Source organism: Opisthocomus hoazin, chromosome 1, assembly GCF_030867145.1.
Source record: "Opisthocomus hoazin isolate bOpiHoa1 chromosome 1, bOpiHoa1.hap1, whole genome shotgun sequence".
NCBI lineage: Eukaryota > Metazoa > Chordata > Aves > Opisthocomiformes > Opisthocomidae > Opisthocomus > Opisthocomus hoazin.
Window position 1 is genome coordinate 151,940,484 of NC_134414.1, and position 16,352 is coordinate 151,956,835.

General features: G+C 47.1%; 1 protein-coding gene across 2 annotated transcripts in view; it reads right to left on the bottom strand.

Moving 5' to 3' along the window:
* Positions 1-3,378: 3,378 nt before the first annotated feature.
* The window catches only part of ARHGEF5 (Rho guanine nucleotide exchange factor 5), a 37,342-nt gene continuing 24,368 nt past the window's right edge, over positions 3,379-16,352 (bottom strand). For both annotated transcript variants that reach the window (XM_075441835.1, XM_075441844.1), the window contains exons 3-15: positions 15,037-15,118; positions 14,599-14,663; positions 14,018-14,280; positions 12,947-13,107; positions 11,908-12,060; positions 10,402-10,531; positions 9,422-9,496; positions 7,442-7,531; positions 6,969-7,123; positions 6,226-6,387; positions 5,751-5,821; positions 5,317-5,421; positions 3,379-4,972 (exon numbers count right to left, since the gene is read on the bottom strand). In XM_075441835.1, the coding sequence (XP_075297950.1) occupies positions 4,818-4,972; positions 5,317-5,421; positions 5,751-5,821; positions 6,226-6,387; positions 6,969-7,123; positions 7,442-7,531; positions 9,422-9,496; positions 10,402-10,531; positions 11,908-12,060; positions 12,947-13,107; positions 14,018-14,280; positions 14,599-14,663; positions 15,037-15,118 (1,667 nt within the window). In that variant the 3' untranslated portion in view covers positions 3,379-4,817. The remainder of the gene's footprint in view (positions 4,973-5,316; positions 5,422-5,750; positions 5,822-6,225; positions 6,388-6,968; positions 7,124-7,441; positions 7,532-9,421; positions 9,497-10,401; positions 10,532-11,907; positions 12,061-12,946; positions 13,108-14,017; positions 14,281-14,598; positions 14,664-15,036; positions 15,119-16,352) is intronic.

Below are 16,352 nucleotides of genomic sequence, written 5' to 3' on the forward strand. Positions count from 1 at the left end.
GAGGCGACAGGGTCGTTATCCCCCCCCGGGGGCCGCTCATTAGGCTCATTGCCGGGTGCCTCCCCCCCTCCTCGGTCATTAATGAGAGCCGGCGCCTAACCCTTACCCAGCCCTCCGGGTTCCTGCTCCGCGCCCGGCCCGTCCATGCCGGCTCGGCGGCGGCTCCGGCCCAGCCCGGCCCGGCCCGGTTAATGCCCCGCCCGGCGGCCAGCCCTGCGCCGGCCCCGGCCCCGGCCCGCTCGTCAGGGCCACCTGGGCCTCCAGGCACCCTCGGGGAGAGCGGGGCCGGGGTGACCCGGCCAAGCTTCCGCAGGGCCCGGGGGCCGGCGCTGCTGGTTCTCCACGAATTGGCCAGAAATCAGTGGCCCTTCATGGCTTTCGGGTGCCGCGACTCCGCGTCCTTCCCGCACTGGACCCTTCCCGTACAAACCGAAGCAGAGGAAGTTCTGTCTGAACCCGAGGAAGAACTTCTTCCCTCTGAGGGTGACAGAGCCCTGGCCCAGGCTGCCCAGGGAGGCTGTGGAGTCTCCTTCTCTGGAGATATTCAAGCCCCCCCTGGACAAGGTCCTGTGCAGCCTGCTCTGGGTGACCCTGCTTGGGCAGGAGGTTGGACTGGGTGACCCACAGAGGTCCCTTCCAACCCCGAACATGCTGTGATACTGCAGGACCCCTAGGGAAAGCCAGGCTCCGAGCCGGGGGGGACCCGGCCGTTGGTGGTCTCGCGGTGCCACGCGTCCGAAGGCTCCGTGTTGTCACCAGGTGACGGGCGGGAGCGAACCGAGCCTGGCTGGGCTGACCCCCTTCCCACCGCTCGGGTCGCAACGGCTCCGGAGGTCGAGCCCTCCGCTCTGCGCCCTCCTTTCAGCGGGCACGGTGGGGCTGGGGCGACGGTTGGGCTTGGTGGTCTTGGAGGTCCGTTCCAACCTTAATGACTCTACGATGGCTCTCCGCGCAGAGCTTTCCCCACCGCCACGCGAAACACAGCTTGCCGGTCTGCAAACAGCAGAAACGGCGCTTGCCGCAAGAACAGGATTTGCTTGGTTGGGTTCTGCTCCACCGAGACGGAACATCCTTCATCCTCACCTTGGTTACTGGCTCTGCATCTCACTGCTGGCCGGGCACCAGCCTCCTGCTGTGCCTTTCCCCAGGCCTCATCTTTGTTTCGAGGTTTGCTCCGGCCTGGGAGGGTCGGCTCCGGCAGCTGCCTTCACCTGAGAGCAGTTTCACCGTGTGAAACGAGTGTAACCCAAAACACGTGTGCCAGCCTGGAGACCCCAGTCAGCGCACCTGGTTCGGCCGCCAAGCCCAAGCCGTGCTGGCTGCAAGGCTCTTGCTGCTGAAATGGCATTGAACTTTTCAGCAGCATTCAGCTGACAAAAGGCAGCTCTGATCATAGAGCAGAGGGGACCTCTGTGCTATCAGATTAAGGTGCAAAGATAAAAATCACTGGCTGCTTTAGAGGTTTGCGTTTCTGAGCAAGGTTGTGTTTATTTACTGATTGTCAGCTTTTTCTGGCATTGTGAAGGGGAATAAGCACTGTGGAGAACGCTTTCATTTATTTTCCTTTAGGAGGGACCAACACGGGTCTCCAGGGCTGTAAGCTTTTTTTTTTTTAGAGCCACATATATATTTTTACATATTTTATACAAAAAAATGACAGCAGTCATAACATTTCATTTTCAGCCATAAACCAAGAATTTCTCAGATTCCCAACAAAACTTGTTAAGTGTAGTTTTTGCTTGTATTTCATTGCTGTTCTTACCACAAAAAGAAATGAGCGTAGCTGCTGTCTAAAGATTGTCTTTTTTTCAGTATAGAAACACAGAATTTCTTTTGTCCGGAGACACTGTGCATCAGTCTCCCCAGGTTCCTGTGGAAGATGATGGTTTCTTTGTGCTTCAGTGTCCACCTGGCTGTTTCAGATACGCTGGCATCCCTCGTATGGTGTTCCTGTTCTGTGGACCTTCTTTGGGGACCTTACTAGAAAAGTATGGGAATTTGCCTGACAAACTCTCTGCTTCTATCTCTATTTAATAGCAATTTTCTGGGAAATCAGGTTATCTGCATTAGATCATGTAGGCAGAGATCCTGACTGTCACAGGACGCAGTGGATCCTCTGTCAACTTGATTGCTGCCTCCCGAATGTGCATTTGTAAGTGATAATTGTACTGTTTCAAGTTTGTACAAACCAAGGAGATGTTAATCGGTTTCAAAAAGTATGAAGCAGTTCAGTGCAGATTTGTTTATGGATTTTGGTGGCAGGATGGTGATGGGGCTAAAAATTAAATAGCGAAAAGTCAAGGCCTAGCTGAAACGTAAGAAATCAAAGTAAAACAGGGTATAAGCACTTATTCTTAGAAGCATAAGCTGACCTTCAAATGTTCCTAAATGTGCACAAACGTGACAACAGGAAATTCGGGCTGCACCTGTGACAGGGAGAAGTTAACCTTTGATCCAACTAGTTAAAGAGTACAGAAGTGCTGTCAGTCACCACAGCAGCCCTGAAGTTTCCCACCTCAACAAGCACATACAGAATTTAACACAGAAACCGCCTCAGGAGACCAATGAGCAATACACGCCTGCTTGGTTGTGAGAGCAGAAGTTGAAAGAGGAAAGAATTCTTGACTTTTAAAACGTTCAACAAGATGACTTCTGATTTAGAAGGGCGAGATCCATGGCCGGCCTCCCCACGCAGGAGCAGCAAAGGTGAAGCTGACGCGGATTCGGCGCGCCTCGCACTGCTGCGTAACGTGACCTTACATGGGCACGTACCCAACTGATCCCAGGGCAGGGTTCTGAGACATCGGTGATCCTGATGACTCAGGTACTGCATAAATTCGTGACAGCCTGGGGCAAGCAGGTATTTTGGGTCTCTGAACATTCATGGGTCTTGCTGAAGATTGTAACTCTCCTTATGTCACTTACTCTAGTTTGAAGTAGGGCTTTGCTTTGGTTCTTAGCCAGGGACCAGCTTCAGTTCTTCTAAGGGAAAAAAGTGTAGGCAGAGTGCAGCCAGGACCATAGATTAAAAGACAAACGAATAATTGCATCCTGTCTTACGGGTATGGTGGACTGGGCTCCCATCTTCTGCAGGTCACCCCTTTAGCTTACCTTGATACACCGGTGACACACACCACTATGGAACCCGCAGCAGCAGACACTTCAGGGCTGGTGATAATGCTCTGAAGAAGCTTAGGGTATGGCTGGTAAAGCAAGCTTCCTTCACTGCCTCTGCTAAGTATAGCTATTTGTACTTAATGTTCACTTAAGAAAATACTGAATATATATTCAGTAAGTACTGAATTACTTACATTTGAGATGAAAACCTAAGTAACAAGAAAAGCAGAGAGTTGTTTATTTTAACTGGAGAAGTGCATGAGTTTATTAGGACTAAAAGCAACTTTTTTTTTTTTAATCCAGCTAAAATTACTGATATAAATAGACTGTAATAAGCTATACTAGATACAACATAAATGGGAAGTAAAGGCAGAATGTTACAGAGACAGAAAGCTGGAGACATGAAGATAACTAATTCTTCAAATATATTAAATGCAAGAAGGCTACACGTTGCTTTCTTTGGTGTACTGATTCTTATACTTGATCTTGCATTGACTGAACTGAACGCAAACACTTTAACACAGAAACAGTATTTTACAGTCGAAGGCATGTCCTCAAATGGACAGGTTCTGCACAAAAGCAGGACTGCATGTAAACTGGACTTAAAACCAGAGAGTTCTAAAAAAGAACAAAAGTCCCCGGTACATATTTTGACTTATCTACAGTGGCTAAATATCTCAGTGTTTTTCTATAAGTGTGCAAAATGGTGCATGCAATACCACGTCAGCTATCAGCTTAAGAGCAGCAGGAAAGTGCCACTTCATTGCATATGCCTAGTCATGGTTCTTTTGTACAGGGCATGTACCAACACATAATAAAAAAATTCTTCTGTCAAAAAGTCACTGTTCTACTTTGAGTGGGAGGCAGAGTAAAAAAAGGGTCATTTCAGACGGCTTGCTGGGACACGTGTTCAGAAGAGAGGTGACCTTTGTGAAACAGAACCTTCAGCCCGATACCTCTTGTGGTGGGGGAAATCATCACAGTGGCTTCTGAAAACTTTGCTTATCTCAAGTGGATTTTCTAATGCTGTCGAGGACTCTCTAACAGTATGCCAAGATCAAGTCAAATTTTGGTACGATGAAATGCTTGGCTATCTAAAAAACAGTAGACTTGCACGATCAAATAGATAAGGTGTTCTAAATGGAAATTACATTATGGAGATCAATACCATCAAGATATCAAAAGGATATTCAAATGGAAAACTCTCCTCAACTATATTGTGCTTTGCACTTAGCACCTTCCTTCTCAGGAACTCAAAGCTCTTTAGTATGCTAATACTAGTGAATTTAGCCTCACAACATCCAGTGAGGTAGGTAAGTTTGCCCCCATTTCACAGATGGGAAAACTGAGGCAGCATTCTGAAGTGACTTGCCCAAGGTCCTGCAACTTGTCAGTGGCAAAACCAGGAATATATTTTCAGAAGTCCAGATCCCAGACCTCTGTCTGATTACCCTACTACCACAAAGCAAGCAATACATGCAACTTTTTTTCCTCCTACTGCTGCCGTAGTCCTGCTGACACAGAGGAAGGGAATGATTTTTTTTTCCTGATTGAATTCCTGCTTTCTTTGGTAAAAAGCCCCTGGTTCTGTCAAAGTGCTGCATTATGCTCTTCGCAGAGGCATTTCTTCTGAGGCACAATAGAAAAAGGATGGTTTCCCCATGGCAGGGAGACTGTACAGGTCCAAACAAAGTAGAGTCTTATTTCTTGCAGAAAACCTGCTGCTTGGCATTCTTCACACGTTGTTCCTCCTTCAGGTTCTTCTGCCGTGCATGCTTGCTGGAGATGAGTTCCACATGTTCCGAGGGGAACCAGCCTCTCTCCCGGTCTGAAAGTTTTACTCCTTCTATCCATCCTGCAGTGTGGGGAAAAGCACAACATGTGGCAAAACAGTCAAACATTTTTTCATTCTTCCCATAAAGCCCCCTCCAACAAGGCCCTAAGATCAAAGAAAAAGATCCCCTTTCAGCTTCCCAATAAAGCATCTTAATGGAGATGAAGAGTCTGTTCATCCTCGCAACTCAACAATTAGGAACGAGAGGCTCCTTCTGAAGCCTGATTGGGTTGTTAAAGCTTTACAGTACTGGAGTAACTTCCAGTTGAGGGTTGGACTAGATGACCCACAGAGGTCCCTTCCATCCCCTACCATTCTGTGATTCCTACCCACAACTGAAGATAGCCATTGGTCATTCTGCTCACCGTCATTGCTGTACTGCATGACCATGATGATATCTGCTTTCTCCAAAGCCAGCTCATCATTTTCCCGAGCCTTGTAAGTCTTTATGCATTGAACCTGTGGTGCATCTAAAGGGGAGGAAAGATCATAAATGGTATACTAGAAAGCAACAGTAAACTTGTGTGCAAGAGCCCCAGAGGAGGGAGGGATATGGGACTGCCCAAACACTAAAGAGCAGAGAACTGGAAGGGACGCTGCAGGTCTTCTACCTAATATGAGGAGGAAAAATAGGTAAAATGGCTGGCAGAACCTGGCACTGAGAGAAAGCCCATGAATATTATTTATAAAAAGGCAAGTGTTCTGCCTTGGAGTCATTTCTGGGATGTTCCACCTCACTGTGACTCCAGCTCCTCTGAGGCAGCCCACCCCCATTGCTGCAGTAGCAGAGCAGTCTCACCAGGGCATTCCAGGAGGTCCAGTTCTCCTCGCGGAGGAGCCAGAGCAGAGATCCACCTCAGCTTCTCACTGCTGGAAAACATCACCAGACAGGTGTCAGGATTCAGTGTGAGGGATAGCAGTCTGATGATGGCAATGGGGGGGTGTACGGTTTTGCTCACCAGAGGGGTCAGGAAGGGGGTACTCAGGGGAAGCAGAGAAAGTAGAAGTGGAGAAAGGGGATGGGAAAAGGCAAAACCTCCCATTTTTGGAGGCTGATGGTATAGCATGGTAGTACTGTATGAGCAGCTATGATGAGATAGGAGAAAGGTGGTTCATCAGGGACTTGTTACAGCAAGCAGATGTTTTCCAAGTCCTCTACTCAGCAGCTGCATTTGATGTTTCAGGATTTGGGCAGCTGAGGGACAACCATCAGGCTCCTAGGAGGTGTCCGGCTATGGTAACAGGATATGCTGAGGGTAACCTTGAGCTCTTACTGTGTCTCTGTACGAAACAAAAACTCCACTCTCTTTCCCTGGTAATTCTGAAGTAGAAAGAGACGGAAAACGTTTTTGTTTGTTCCATGCAGCTTCATCTCGCACTTCTCCCCACGCACATCTGAGGAAGGGGCATGATCGAACACAACAAAACGTCCACCCCTGCAGGTAAAGAGGAGGAACAAAACAAGTTGTGAGTTTCAAGGTGATGAGGGTTACAGAGTGAGTCCACGTCATTTTCTGATGTCAGGAAAACAAAAAGCTTTCAATGAGCTTTCATCTGCTTCAGGCACCTTAAGCTTTGCTCTCGCTAGAAGTCTCAAAAGGCCAGAGAAGAGAGAGGGGACTTAACAAAAAGGGTAGAAATGCTAAGCTCTTTCCTGTCAGAATTTTATTTGATAGCTTACAGCTTAAAATCAAAAACACAACCCCTCCCAAAACCCCAACACAACCAACCACCAGCTCTCTTAGTTTCTTGAAAAACCAGTGATTTGCGCATTCACTCATCTTCATCCTGTCCTTTGGGAAGAAATGATTTACCAAGTAAAACTAGGATAAGTGGTTATTATTGAAGTGTTTCACATTATAGAGATGGAAAGGCAGAATAGAGGGTTAGGAGAGTGACTTGGCAAATGCTGCCACTTGCTGGCATGCAGAGGGAAAGGACTCTTTCACCAAAGCACAGACCCAGAAAGAGACAAGTATTTTAGAAGGGGCAGCAAGAATTGTGTTGAAGCACTCACTCCTTCGGCCGAGACAGGAGCAGACAGTCATTGAAAAGATGAAGGTAGATGGGACGGGTGGTGACTTTCCATTTTGGACTCAGGGTGTTGAAGTCCAGTGCTGTCAACTCACCACACTTCACAAGTCGCCTCGACTGTGAGATGAGCGGGAATATCTGCAAGACAGAAATTAACTTTTATGTCAAGTGCGTACAAGGGAACTGGTATCCATGGGTTTTGGATTTGCATTTTTGCCTGTCTCTAGAGGAAATGTGCTTGCATCTCTCCCGCTGGACAGGAGAAAGTCATGGTAGGCACCTTCAGCTGAAGGCTGACATGAAGCACTAATGAGGAACTGACCTGTGTATGATATTCTGGTTCAACAGTTCTGTGTATATTGGAGAGGAAAACAAAAAGTAAGCGCGAGTAATTTTGTGAGGTAAGAGAGAAAATATATTAGGCTAGAGCAAGGCCCAGGGAATGGGTGAGCTCACCTTGCACTCAAATTCAATCTTCTGGCTGAGGTAGATCAGCTCTTCAGTGCTCTTCATGCGCTGCACGTTTTCATTGCAATCCTTGATGAGCTGCAGAGGAAAACAGATGATCAATGAGGTGGGAGCAGAACTGCCTGCTGGGATCAGTATTATTCCCAGGACCCTCTCAAGAGTCAGTGCAAGTGACAATTCCTTAGGCATCCTCCTGCAAAAATAGTCTTTTTCCAGGTGAGCATACTAAACTTCTCCGTATCTAGAGTGACCATCCTTCTTACTTATGGAAGGTATTCTTTAGATGAAGTCTCTGTGGCAACCATTGGTTTGACTTTGGGATACTGAGGGAGATACTAGAGACATCTCTCTCCTTTCAAGTGGAAGAGGTTGAATTGCTGGTCATTTGGAAGCAGCTCTTATTAGATGGTCCACTGTAAACACAGGAGGCTGACTGGATAAACATGAGCCCCAATCATCCAACAACCCCGAGCTTGTTGCTAGGAACTGTGAGAACAGGACACAACGAAACAGAAGTACTTCAGCCTGTGAGCTGCCTACGTAGCTGCGTGAGGTGATACAGGGCAGCTGGATAACAGTGTCACAGAGATGATGCTGGCTTGAACACAGCTGGACTCTAAGGATTTCAGGGTATGACATCTTGCCCGCCCAGCTCGGGCTGCAGTGTTTTGGGAGCGGTGCAGCAGGCAGGTGCAATCCCAAGAGTTTTAAGGAGGTATGCATCGCGTTGAACTGGTCTTCAGGTAGAGAACAGGGGAGGGCTTGTAGGAAAGAGAGTGACACTCCAAGAAGGTCAAATGATCACTATATAGAGCCAGAGCTCGCTAGGAACAAGTCTAGCTTACGCTGCTGTACAAATTCCAGTTGACCCAGAAGACTTTAAATCTTTCCTCTGTAAGAAACAGGATAGAGGAAGGGGTGCAACGAAGTAATGTCTTGCCAGTATTTTTAGCAGTGTTTTCTTGTGGGGACTGGGGTAGTAGTTGATCGCTAATTAGAGACAAAGGTAAGGAATGCTAAGGGGGAGTGGTGGTTAGGAGACTGGAAAGTGCAAGTTTGGTATCCTTGGTGCAGGTTCAGTCACATCCCAGCTGGCTCCTGCTTCAGTGCTTTCTGCTCACAGCTACCATGGCACATGCAGGAGAGTCACATGAACACACTGATTTGTTGCTGGTGAAGATCAGTGACAGGGGTGAGGATAAATAAAAAGGACAGAGCCGCTTCGGTGCCCTGCAGCTCCATGATGCAGCATGACTGTGGAGAATCACAGAATATCCTGAGCTGGAGGGGACCCACGGGGATCATCGAGTCCAAATGCCCACTCCACACAGGGCAACCTAAAAGTTAAGCCATGTATCTAAGAGTGTTATCCAAACACCTCTTGAACACCAGGAGGCTTGGGGCCATGACCACTTTCCTGGGGACCCTGTTCCAGTGCATGACCACCCTCTCAGTGAAAAACTTTTTCCTAATATCCAGTCTGAAGTTCCCCTGACACAGTTTTAAACCATTCCCTCACGTCCTATCACCAACACCAGAGAGCAGAGCACGACCCTCTCCGCTTCCCCTCAGGAAGAAGCTGTAGACAGCAGTGAGGTCACCTCTCGGTCTCCTCTTCTCCAAGATGAACAAACCTAGTATCCTTAGCTGCTCCTCATAAATCACGCCCTTTAGTCCTTTCACCATCTTTGTCGCCCTCCTTTGGACACATTCTCATATTTTTACATCCTTTGTATATTGTGGAGCCCAAAACTGCACACAGTTCTCAGGGTGAGGCCACACTAATGCTGAGCATAGTGGGATCATCACTCCCTCCAACCAGTTTGCTATGCCGTGCTTAACATACCCCCAGGATACAGTCAGCCCATTTGGCTGCCAGGTCACACTGCTGACTCCTGTTGAGGGTACCATCAACCAAAACCCCCAGATCCCTTTCTGCAGGGCTGCAAGATGGCTTGACAGCCTTACCTTTTCAAGTGCATCATAGGCCTGTGTGGCTTGCACTTCCTCCTCAGACCCCGGCCGAGTTCTCTTCAGGATATTCTGCATAAGAGAAGATGTTTTTCATAATGCAGACAGGGAAAGCTGGACATATGTCTCTGGGAGGGGCAGGAGAAACAATGAGGGACTGCCTCAGGGGACGCTAAACAGTGGAAGGTGATGAGATGTGGAGATAACAAGGCCAGAAATTTGAGATATAAGCAGAATGTTGCTGATTAGCTGCATTGAACAGGGCATCCCTGAAAATCTAAATCGTATTAACTATCATGTACAAATTACATGGCATAGGAAGCAACCGCTAATCTGAGCACAAACAGCCTGACATAAAGAATTGTTCTTTGGCTGATACTCTTTTTCTCCTGTTCAAAAAAGGCTAAAATAATAATAATAAAAATTTAATAGAAAGACCTCAAAGTTAATTCATTAGGGACTTGTTGGTTCCCTGTCTGGAAGGCTCCTATTGCTCAACGTTACAGGCAAAGAGTAGAGACAGGCTGCCTTCCAGAGGGCTGCCAGGGAGCCCCTGCTTTATTTTCCTAGCAGGAAGCCAAAAAAGTTCAATAAAATGTAAATCAACATGTTCTGAGAAGACTCCATAAATTATTTATCGGAGTACAACTGAAGTAGTGTTGCGACAAAGTCCTACCCAGTGCACAAACTGCACTGCCTCACAGAGGCTATCATATCCAGCTCCTGGTGCTGGTCTGATGCACAGCAGGCATTTGTATGATGACAAACGGGTTTGTTTCTGCAAAGGTACATTCACAACACACACAACAGAGTGGCTTTAAAGCATCTTGCCAAACTTGCCACAGATGCAACACGAGGAGCTGCGTGCAGTCCTTCCACCCAGTGCTTGGAGCTAGCTCGTGTTTATACGACTTTCAAAGTTGAAGAAGGGTCAGCTTGAAAGAAACTGCAGGAAATCAGAGAATCAACACAGTTACCTGTAGGAGGAGTTTGAGTCGAGTGATGCGCTGGAAAGGGAGGATGAGGAAGGATTTAAGTGAGAGGCGCTGGCACACTGGATCACTTTCCAGTCTCTCCAGGACTTGCTGGAACCCTGCATTTCCATTGCTGTGGGAGCAGTAAAGAAAAAAGACATCCGGGTATCAGAGCAAATACATAGTCTTCCTAGTATGAGATTTCAGTGAGCTTTGGAGTACTCCAGTTCCAACAGTCAGGTTTTGTCCTTGGGGTAAGAGACGCCAAGAAACCATGCCACTCTGCTGAGGAAGAGCAAGTATGGGTTTCTAACAGCTATAGAAGCACAGCAATACAACTGTTACTGTATCTTTCTTCTTTCTGCCACAGCCCTCTGGAATAAAAAGCCAGAAGTAACATCTGCATTTCAATTCCCCCCTATCGACAGGACACCTTCCACAGAGGGAGTGGTGGTTTGTATTCTTTCCTTACACTGCACGGTGCAGCGCCAGGGTCTGTGTCCAGGGTCTGGAAACAGCTGCCTCCCCTCTCTCGCTACTCCTGACAGGAGCTGCCTTCCTCCCTCACGCCTCTCTTCCCCTCTTAGACCCAGTCACTGCCATACAGTTCTCCATGTTGGGCAGCAGCAGACACAAGGCTAATGGTAGGAGAGTAGCACCTGCCACCACAATAGCCAACCCCATATCCTCGAAGAGACGGGGAAGAAGGTTGTGGGCCCAGTAGACGTTGCCCTAGACAATATTCTAGTGGGCCTTTCTGTGTGGAACCGAGCCTTCCCTGAAGGGAATCGACTATGAGACTCTTCCAGCCAGCAGCACCCAGAGACAGTGCCTGGATAGCCTGTTGGGAACAGTGTCTTCTGGAATCACTGTAGCTTCACTGGAATTGGGTTGTTAAGAAGCGAAGCAGTGCAGAAGTGGCAGGGAAACCTTGCCCAGGACTGAGCCTGTGCCTGAGCAATGCTTGGTTGTGCCACTGGGTACAGAAAAGGAGGGCAAGAGACATTCCACTCCACCACCCACAGCAAGAGAGACTGACAGTGGCCCTAGGATTTTCAATCCATTTTAAAGACTCCTGGACAGCCAGTTTAAGCTTATTGACAGCAGACAGATTTTTCTTAATTACAGAATCACAGAACGGTTGAGGTTGGATGTTTCACTTGAAATAATCACTCTCTGGTTCTTAGTAGTCTGAAAACCGCTATCCAGGACAGTCATTTTTGCTCTCTTCAGTAGAAGGTAGACAGAGACAATAGCCTGCAATAGAATTAGATATTAATTATTCTTTCCCTTTCCAGTGCCATGGGAGGGGAGCCTGCAGCAGCTCTGTCCTGCTGTCCCAAATGCCATTGATTTGAAGAAGGTTCCTGCCTGTTCTTCTGGGGGTGTAATGAAAGCACTGGTGAACAGCCTGTACCTGTAGCACTCCCCATCGTTTGAAAGAGTGAATATTCGAGGTGTAGCAAGGAAGTAAGGGGGGAGAAGGGTGTAACAAACGAGAAAACTTACAGTAACCGCTGGAAGGTTTGCTCCTGGTATGTCTGGTTTGTTACATACGGTAGATAAACCCTGCGGAACTCGGGGGCATGTTTCAGAGCCACATCGCACACGTGGAAGGTGAACATGTCCTCCTCAAATTTCTCCTCCAAGTCAAAGAGGAAACTGCAGCACATGGTTGCGGTGCCATAGAAGGAGAGGGAAATAACAGTGTAATTTAGTAAAGCAGGAACATCCTCAGTCCTCTAAAATCCTGACAGCCCTTATACAGGACAGCTCTTTATTTTTAGTGAGAGCATAATGCTTGTACAATGAAAATTTAGGGCTAGATATCATCAAGGAAGAAGCAGAGACAAAAGACTTCTGTTCTTGAGAGGTCACGCTCCTAAAGTCATGGTCAGGAAACAACTGAAAATTAAGACATCACCAAAATAATCCCACTAGTAGAAATGGGAAAGATACCAGCAAACCTTACTAGCTTAGCGATGTGTGTAGCCAAGCTCAGCAGGAGAAAAGCAGAACAGAATCCTACAACATACAGGATTCCCTGCATGTGGGGTCACGTCTACGTTTTACGACTTATGCTCAGTTGATTCACGTTAGGTTCTGTCAAGCGATGGCTGTAATTTACTTTTTTTCCCCCTATTTTTTTTTTGGTCAGGGCTTGTGCAGCTGCTTCATCTCGTATTTGGCAGGAGCTACATTTGGTTTGGGCTGAAGTCTAGTTAGTCAAGTTTAGTTGTCGTTGCAGCCAACAGCACAGGGCTACAGTAGCATTTCGAACATTCTGATCTCCTGCAATGAGCTCTGCACACAACTGCGCCGTAATATCTGGGACTTCACACCAAGACACATCGCCCTGCCACCTAAAAAGGCAAATGTTCCTTTCAGGGCAGCGTTGGTGTGCGATCACGAAGCGCTACGTGTCTCTCTACCTTCAAGGTCAGTGAAGACGCAGAACAGGAGTGAGAGATGTTATTGACAGAAGCGATGGGCTGTGTCTGTGCGTCACGGAGGGTGTCAGTCCTGGAAGCAAAAGGCCATATCTCACCTGGCACTGACATCGCGTACATCATTAAGGCGGGAGAAAAGCCACTGGCGCTCTTGATTGGTGAGCATGGCCTGGAGCTCCACTGATCGCTGGAAGTGATCTACTGCCACATTTAAACTGCGCAGGTATGAAGCCTCAGACATTATCAACTCAAACTTGGCCTTGAGAGATGAAATAAGGGAGCACAGCGTTAGCAGACTACGCAAGTCTGTGATGAATCTGATGGAGACCGGGGCAAAGCAAGAAAACCTCCCCGTCCATGATGTAAGTAGTGTGTAATTACAGAAGACAGGCTTTAGGGATGAAGGGCAAGCATGCCATTGCACAGTCTTTCTTTCTATAGAAGACAGACTTGTGGTATAACTTAAAAGAAAAAAAGCTACCTACTCTCATCTTACTTTTTCTTATCCCTCAACTCCACTTTCACTGGGTTCCCTGTTTTACATGCTCCCATAAGTTTTCCAGCATCCACATCACCCACGTTTTTCTCCTTCATCATTTTTCCCATGCTGTTGTTTCTGCCTTTCTCTGGGTCCTCCCATCCACTTTTCAGCTCCTCATATTTTCCTTAACCAGTTTCCCTGTGTACCATTTTGCTGAACCCACACGTCTTCCTGCTTCCTCTCAGCCCTGCACCTCACACAGGTCCATTTGGTAAACTCACATCCTACCACAGGAATTACAATTCTCTGCGGTTTTATTAGCATCTCTCACAATGTTACATATGGGAGAATGCTGGAAGTCTTTTATTTTCATATTCTCTTTTGCATTGAACGTGCTCAGAATTCCTTGTTTTATCTCATTCCAATTTCATCACGTCTGTTTTCATGAAGTTACTGATGTGGTCCAGAGTCCGTCCTTCACTGCTCCTTTTCTCTGCAGTTCTGCACTGTACTACTGCACAAGCACTGGTACCACATCCCCTTACTGCTTACATGGGTAGAGGTGACCTCTGCATTCAGCCATTTGCACTCCCACATCAGAATGTTTCGCTCTCCACTTTCATCACCCTTCTGGGGACTTTTTCTTGAGTACAGACCACCCATCTACCTTGTTACATCTGCCCATTACCTCTTGCAGCTTCTGCTCATCGCGGGACATATTGAGTAGGATTCTGCTGCCCCGTATCATGGGGATGTCCTGCCAGAGGGATGCATTAGATGAGACTGACAAACGTTGCAAATAGGAGTCCTGGGGAGACAGCACTTTCCTCCGTAGCCTTGGGGAGCTTGGGAAACTCGACTCTATGTCCTCTGCGAAAGAATCCACTCTCTTCTGGCTTTGAATGGCCTTGTTCAGAACCACATCACTGTACTCCTGGTACAGCAATCTTGCTGTGAAGAAAGGCATATACATTTAAACTTTCTATAGCAGCTACTCACCCTCTGCTTCAACCTGGAGAAAACTCTGTCACTGTCTTACATGAGGATAACTGAATACATCAGACCACACGCATCTGCTGTAGGCAGAGCTCACCAGCTGCCTGAGCGTACTGCAGGACTCTGGTCTCACTCCCTGCACCAAACACCGCTCTCTGACGCTCCCTCCTTGCTACCACGTGGTAGGAGCCCCTCTCCTTTGCGCTCACTGCAAGGCTGAGAGAAGTTGGAGGAGAGGGGTCTGCCACAGCACTTCAGGCAGAAAGTACTTACAGGAGTTGATCAGTTTGGAGTGCCGGCGTCTGAAGTTCTCCACTGCATCTGCAGGTTTCTTCTCTCTGACAGGGAATAAGGATTTGGAAACAAAGAGCAAATGAAGAGCACAGCGCCAGAGGAGGCTTATCTAAATCTTAGTAACAGATCTGTCACAGCAAGGACCTCTCTTTCGAACAAGCTCAAGATCCACACGCTTTACTTAACAAAGAACAAGGGTTGGCTTAATGGAAACACTGTCCTAAAGGGACAGAAATACTTCTGTTGCAATGGGGTCCTCTCCCAGAGAGCACAGACTGAAACACAGGCCTAAATTATTTTATTATAGTTTTCTAGTCCTTCTCATCATCTTTGGTTCCTCAGGAACAATGGAGAGCAGCAGGTGTCTGTGCTACGCAAGGACGGGGGCAAATTCTAAGGGCCCTTTGAGAGACTTACCGCAATATAACTGTTTCTGAACTGACTGGTGGCTCCCTGTGTGCCTTGTGAGCTTCTTCCTCCGAAGGAACAGAAGGAATTTCTGTATATAAGACAATTAAAAAGCAAATGCGTAAGTCCATTTTTAGAGTCAAGCTACAATCCAAATGATACACAGATATCACTTACCTATACCCCACCTAAGTGGTAGTCTTGGGTTGGAGCACAGGTGCCCTCCTGACCTTTATTTCTGGGTCAGAAACACTCTAGTTTTAATAATCCTTGACATTATTTACACTTTACATCTGTTCATAGAATAGTTTGGTGTGGAAGGGACCTTTAAAGGTCATCTAGTCCAACCCCCCTGCAGTGAGCAGGGACATCCACCACTAGATCAGGTTGCTAAGAGCCCCGTCCAACCTGACCTTGAATGTTTCCAGGGATGTTACTTAGCCACGTTTGCTTTTCAGACAAAGAAAAAGGACACTTTCAGTGATGACAGTAACTCTGAGCTTCCCTCCCCAGTTGCCTAAGCAAAGACACTGCCTGTGGGCCCTTTTTGGTGCTCCCTTTCCCCTTTCAGCAACTTGGGCCAGGCATCAGAGGATCAATGGACCCAAATTCACTAGTCATGCCTGAAAGTCTTTTTTTTTTTTTTTGTGGACCCTGAGCATCAAAAACTCTCAGTGACTTCTGGGGCAGAAATCTAACAAAGTCACTCCTGTGAAGGGATGTGGCCTGAAAATGAAAGCTGTAATCCAATCCTGACATTTATGTAATACGTGAGCATTTGCAAACTGCTGCTTGAGTCATCTTCTGATGATATAAAATGGGGAAAGTGTGAATTTTTCTTTTGTTTTGTGAGGGATTTAATTAAATAAGGTGTGAAGAAATTCCATGTAAAGTTCATTGGAAGTAGCAGGAGGAAGAAATCCCAAAGACTGAGCTGCAAGTATGGATCAGGGGAAAGACAGTACTGTTGCCTTGAATGTTTTAAAATTTGGCACCAAGAATTTCCAGGTCAAACACGTGAACAAATCTTGATTCAAGTGCTGCCAAACCTTTTACCCCCCTCCACGCTCCCCTCCTTTTCCTCCGTGTCAAAAATCTAGCACGTTGTGGAGCCTGGAAAATAATCTAAGAGCTGAGAAGAAGCAAGTATGTTTAAAGATCGTGTAAGATGTAATGAAGAACAGACGTGCATCTAGACAGTAAGTACTGTCTGAATGAGCTGCGTTGCAGAAGATGCATGTTTTCCATTTGTGGCATCAGCGACTTGGCTCCTGTGCAAGCTGGGACCTTGGATTTGATAAATTTGCCTTCTTATCTGTAATCTC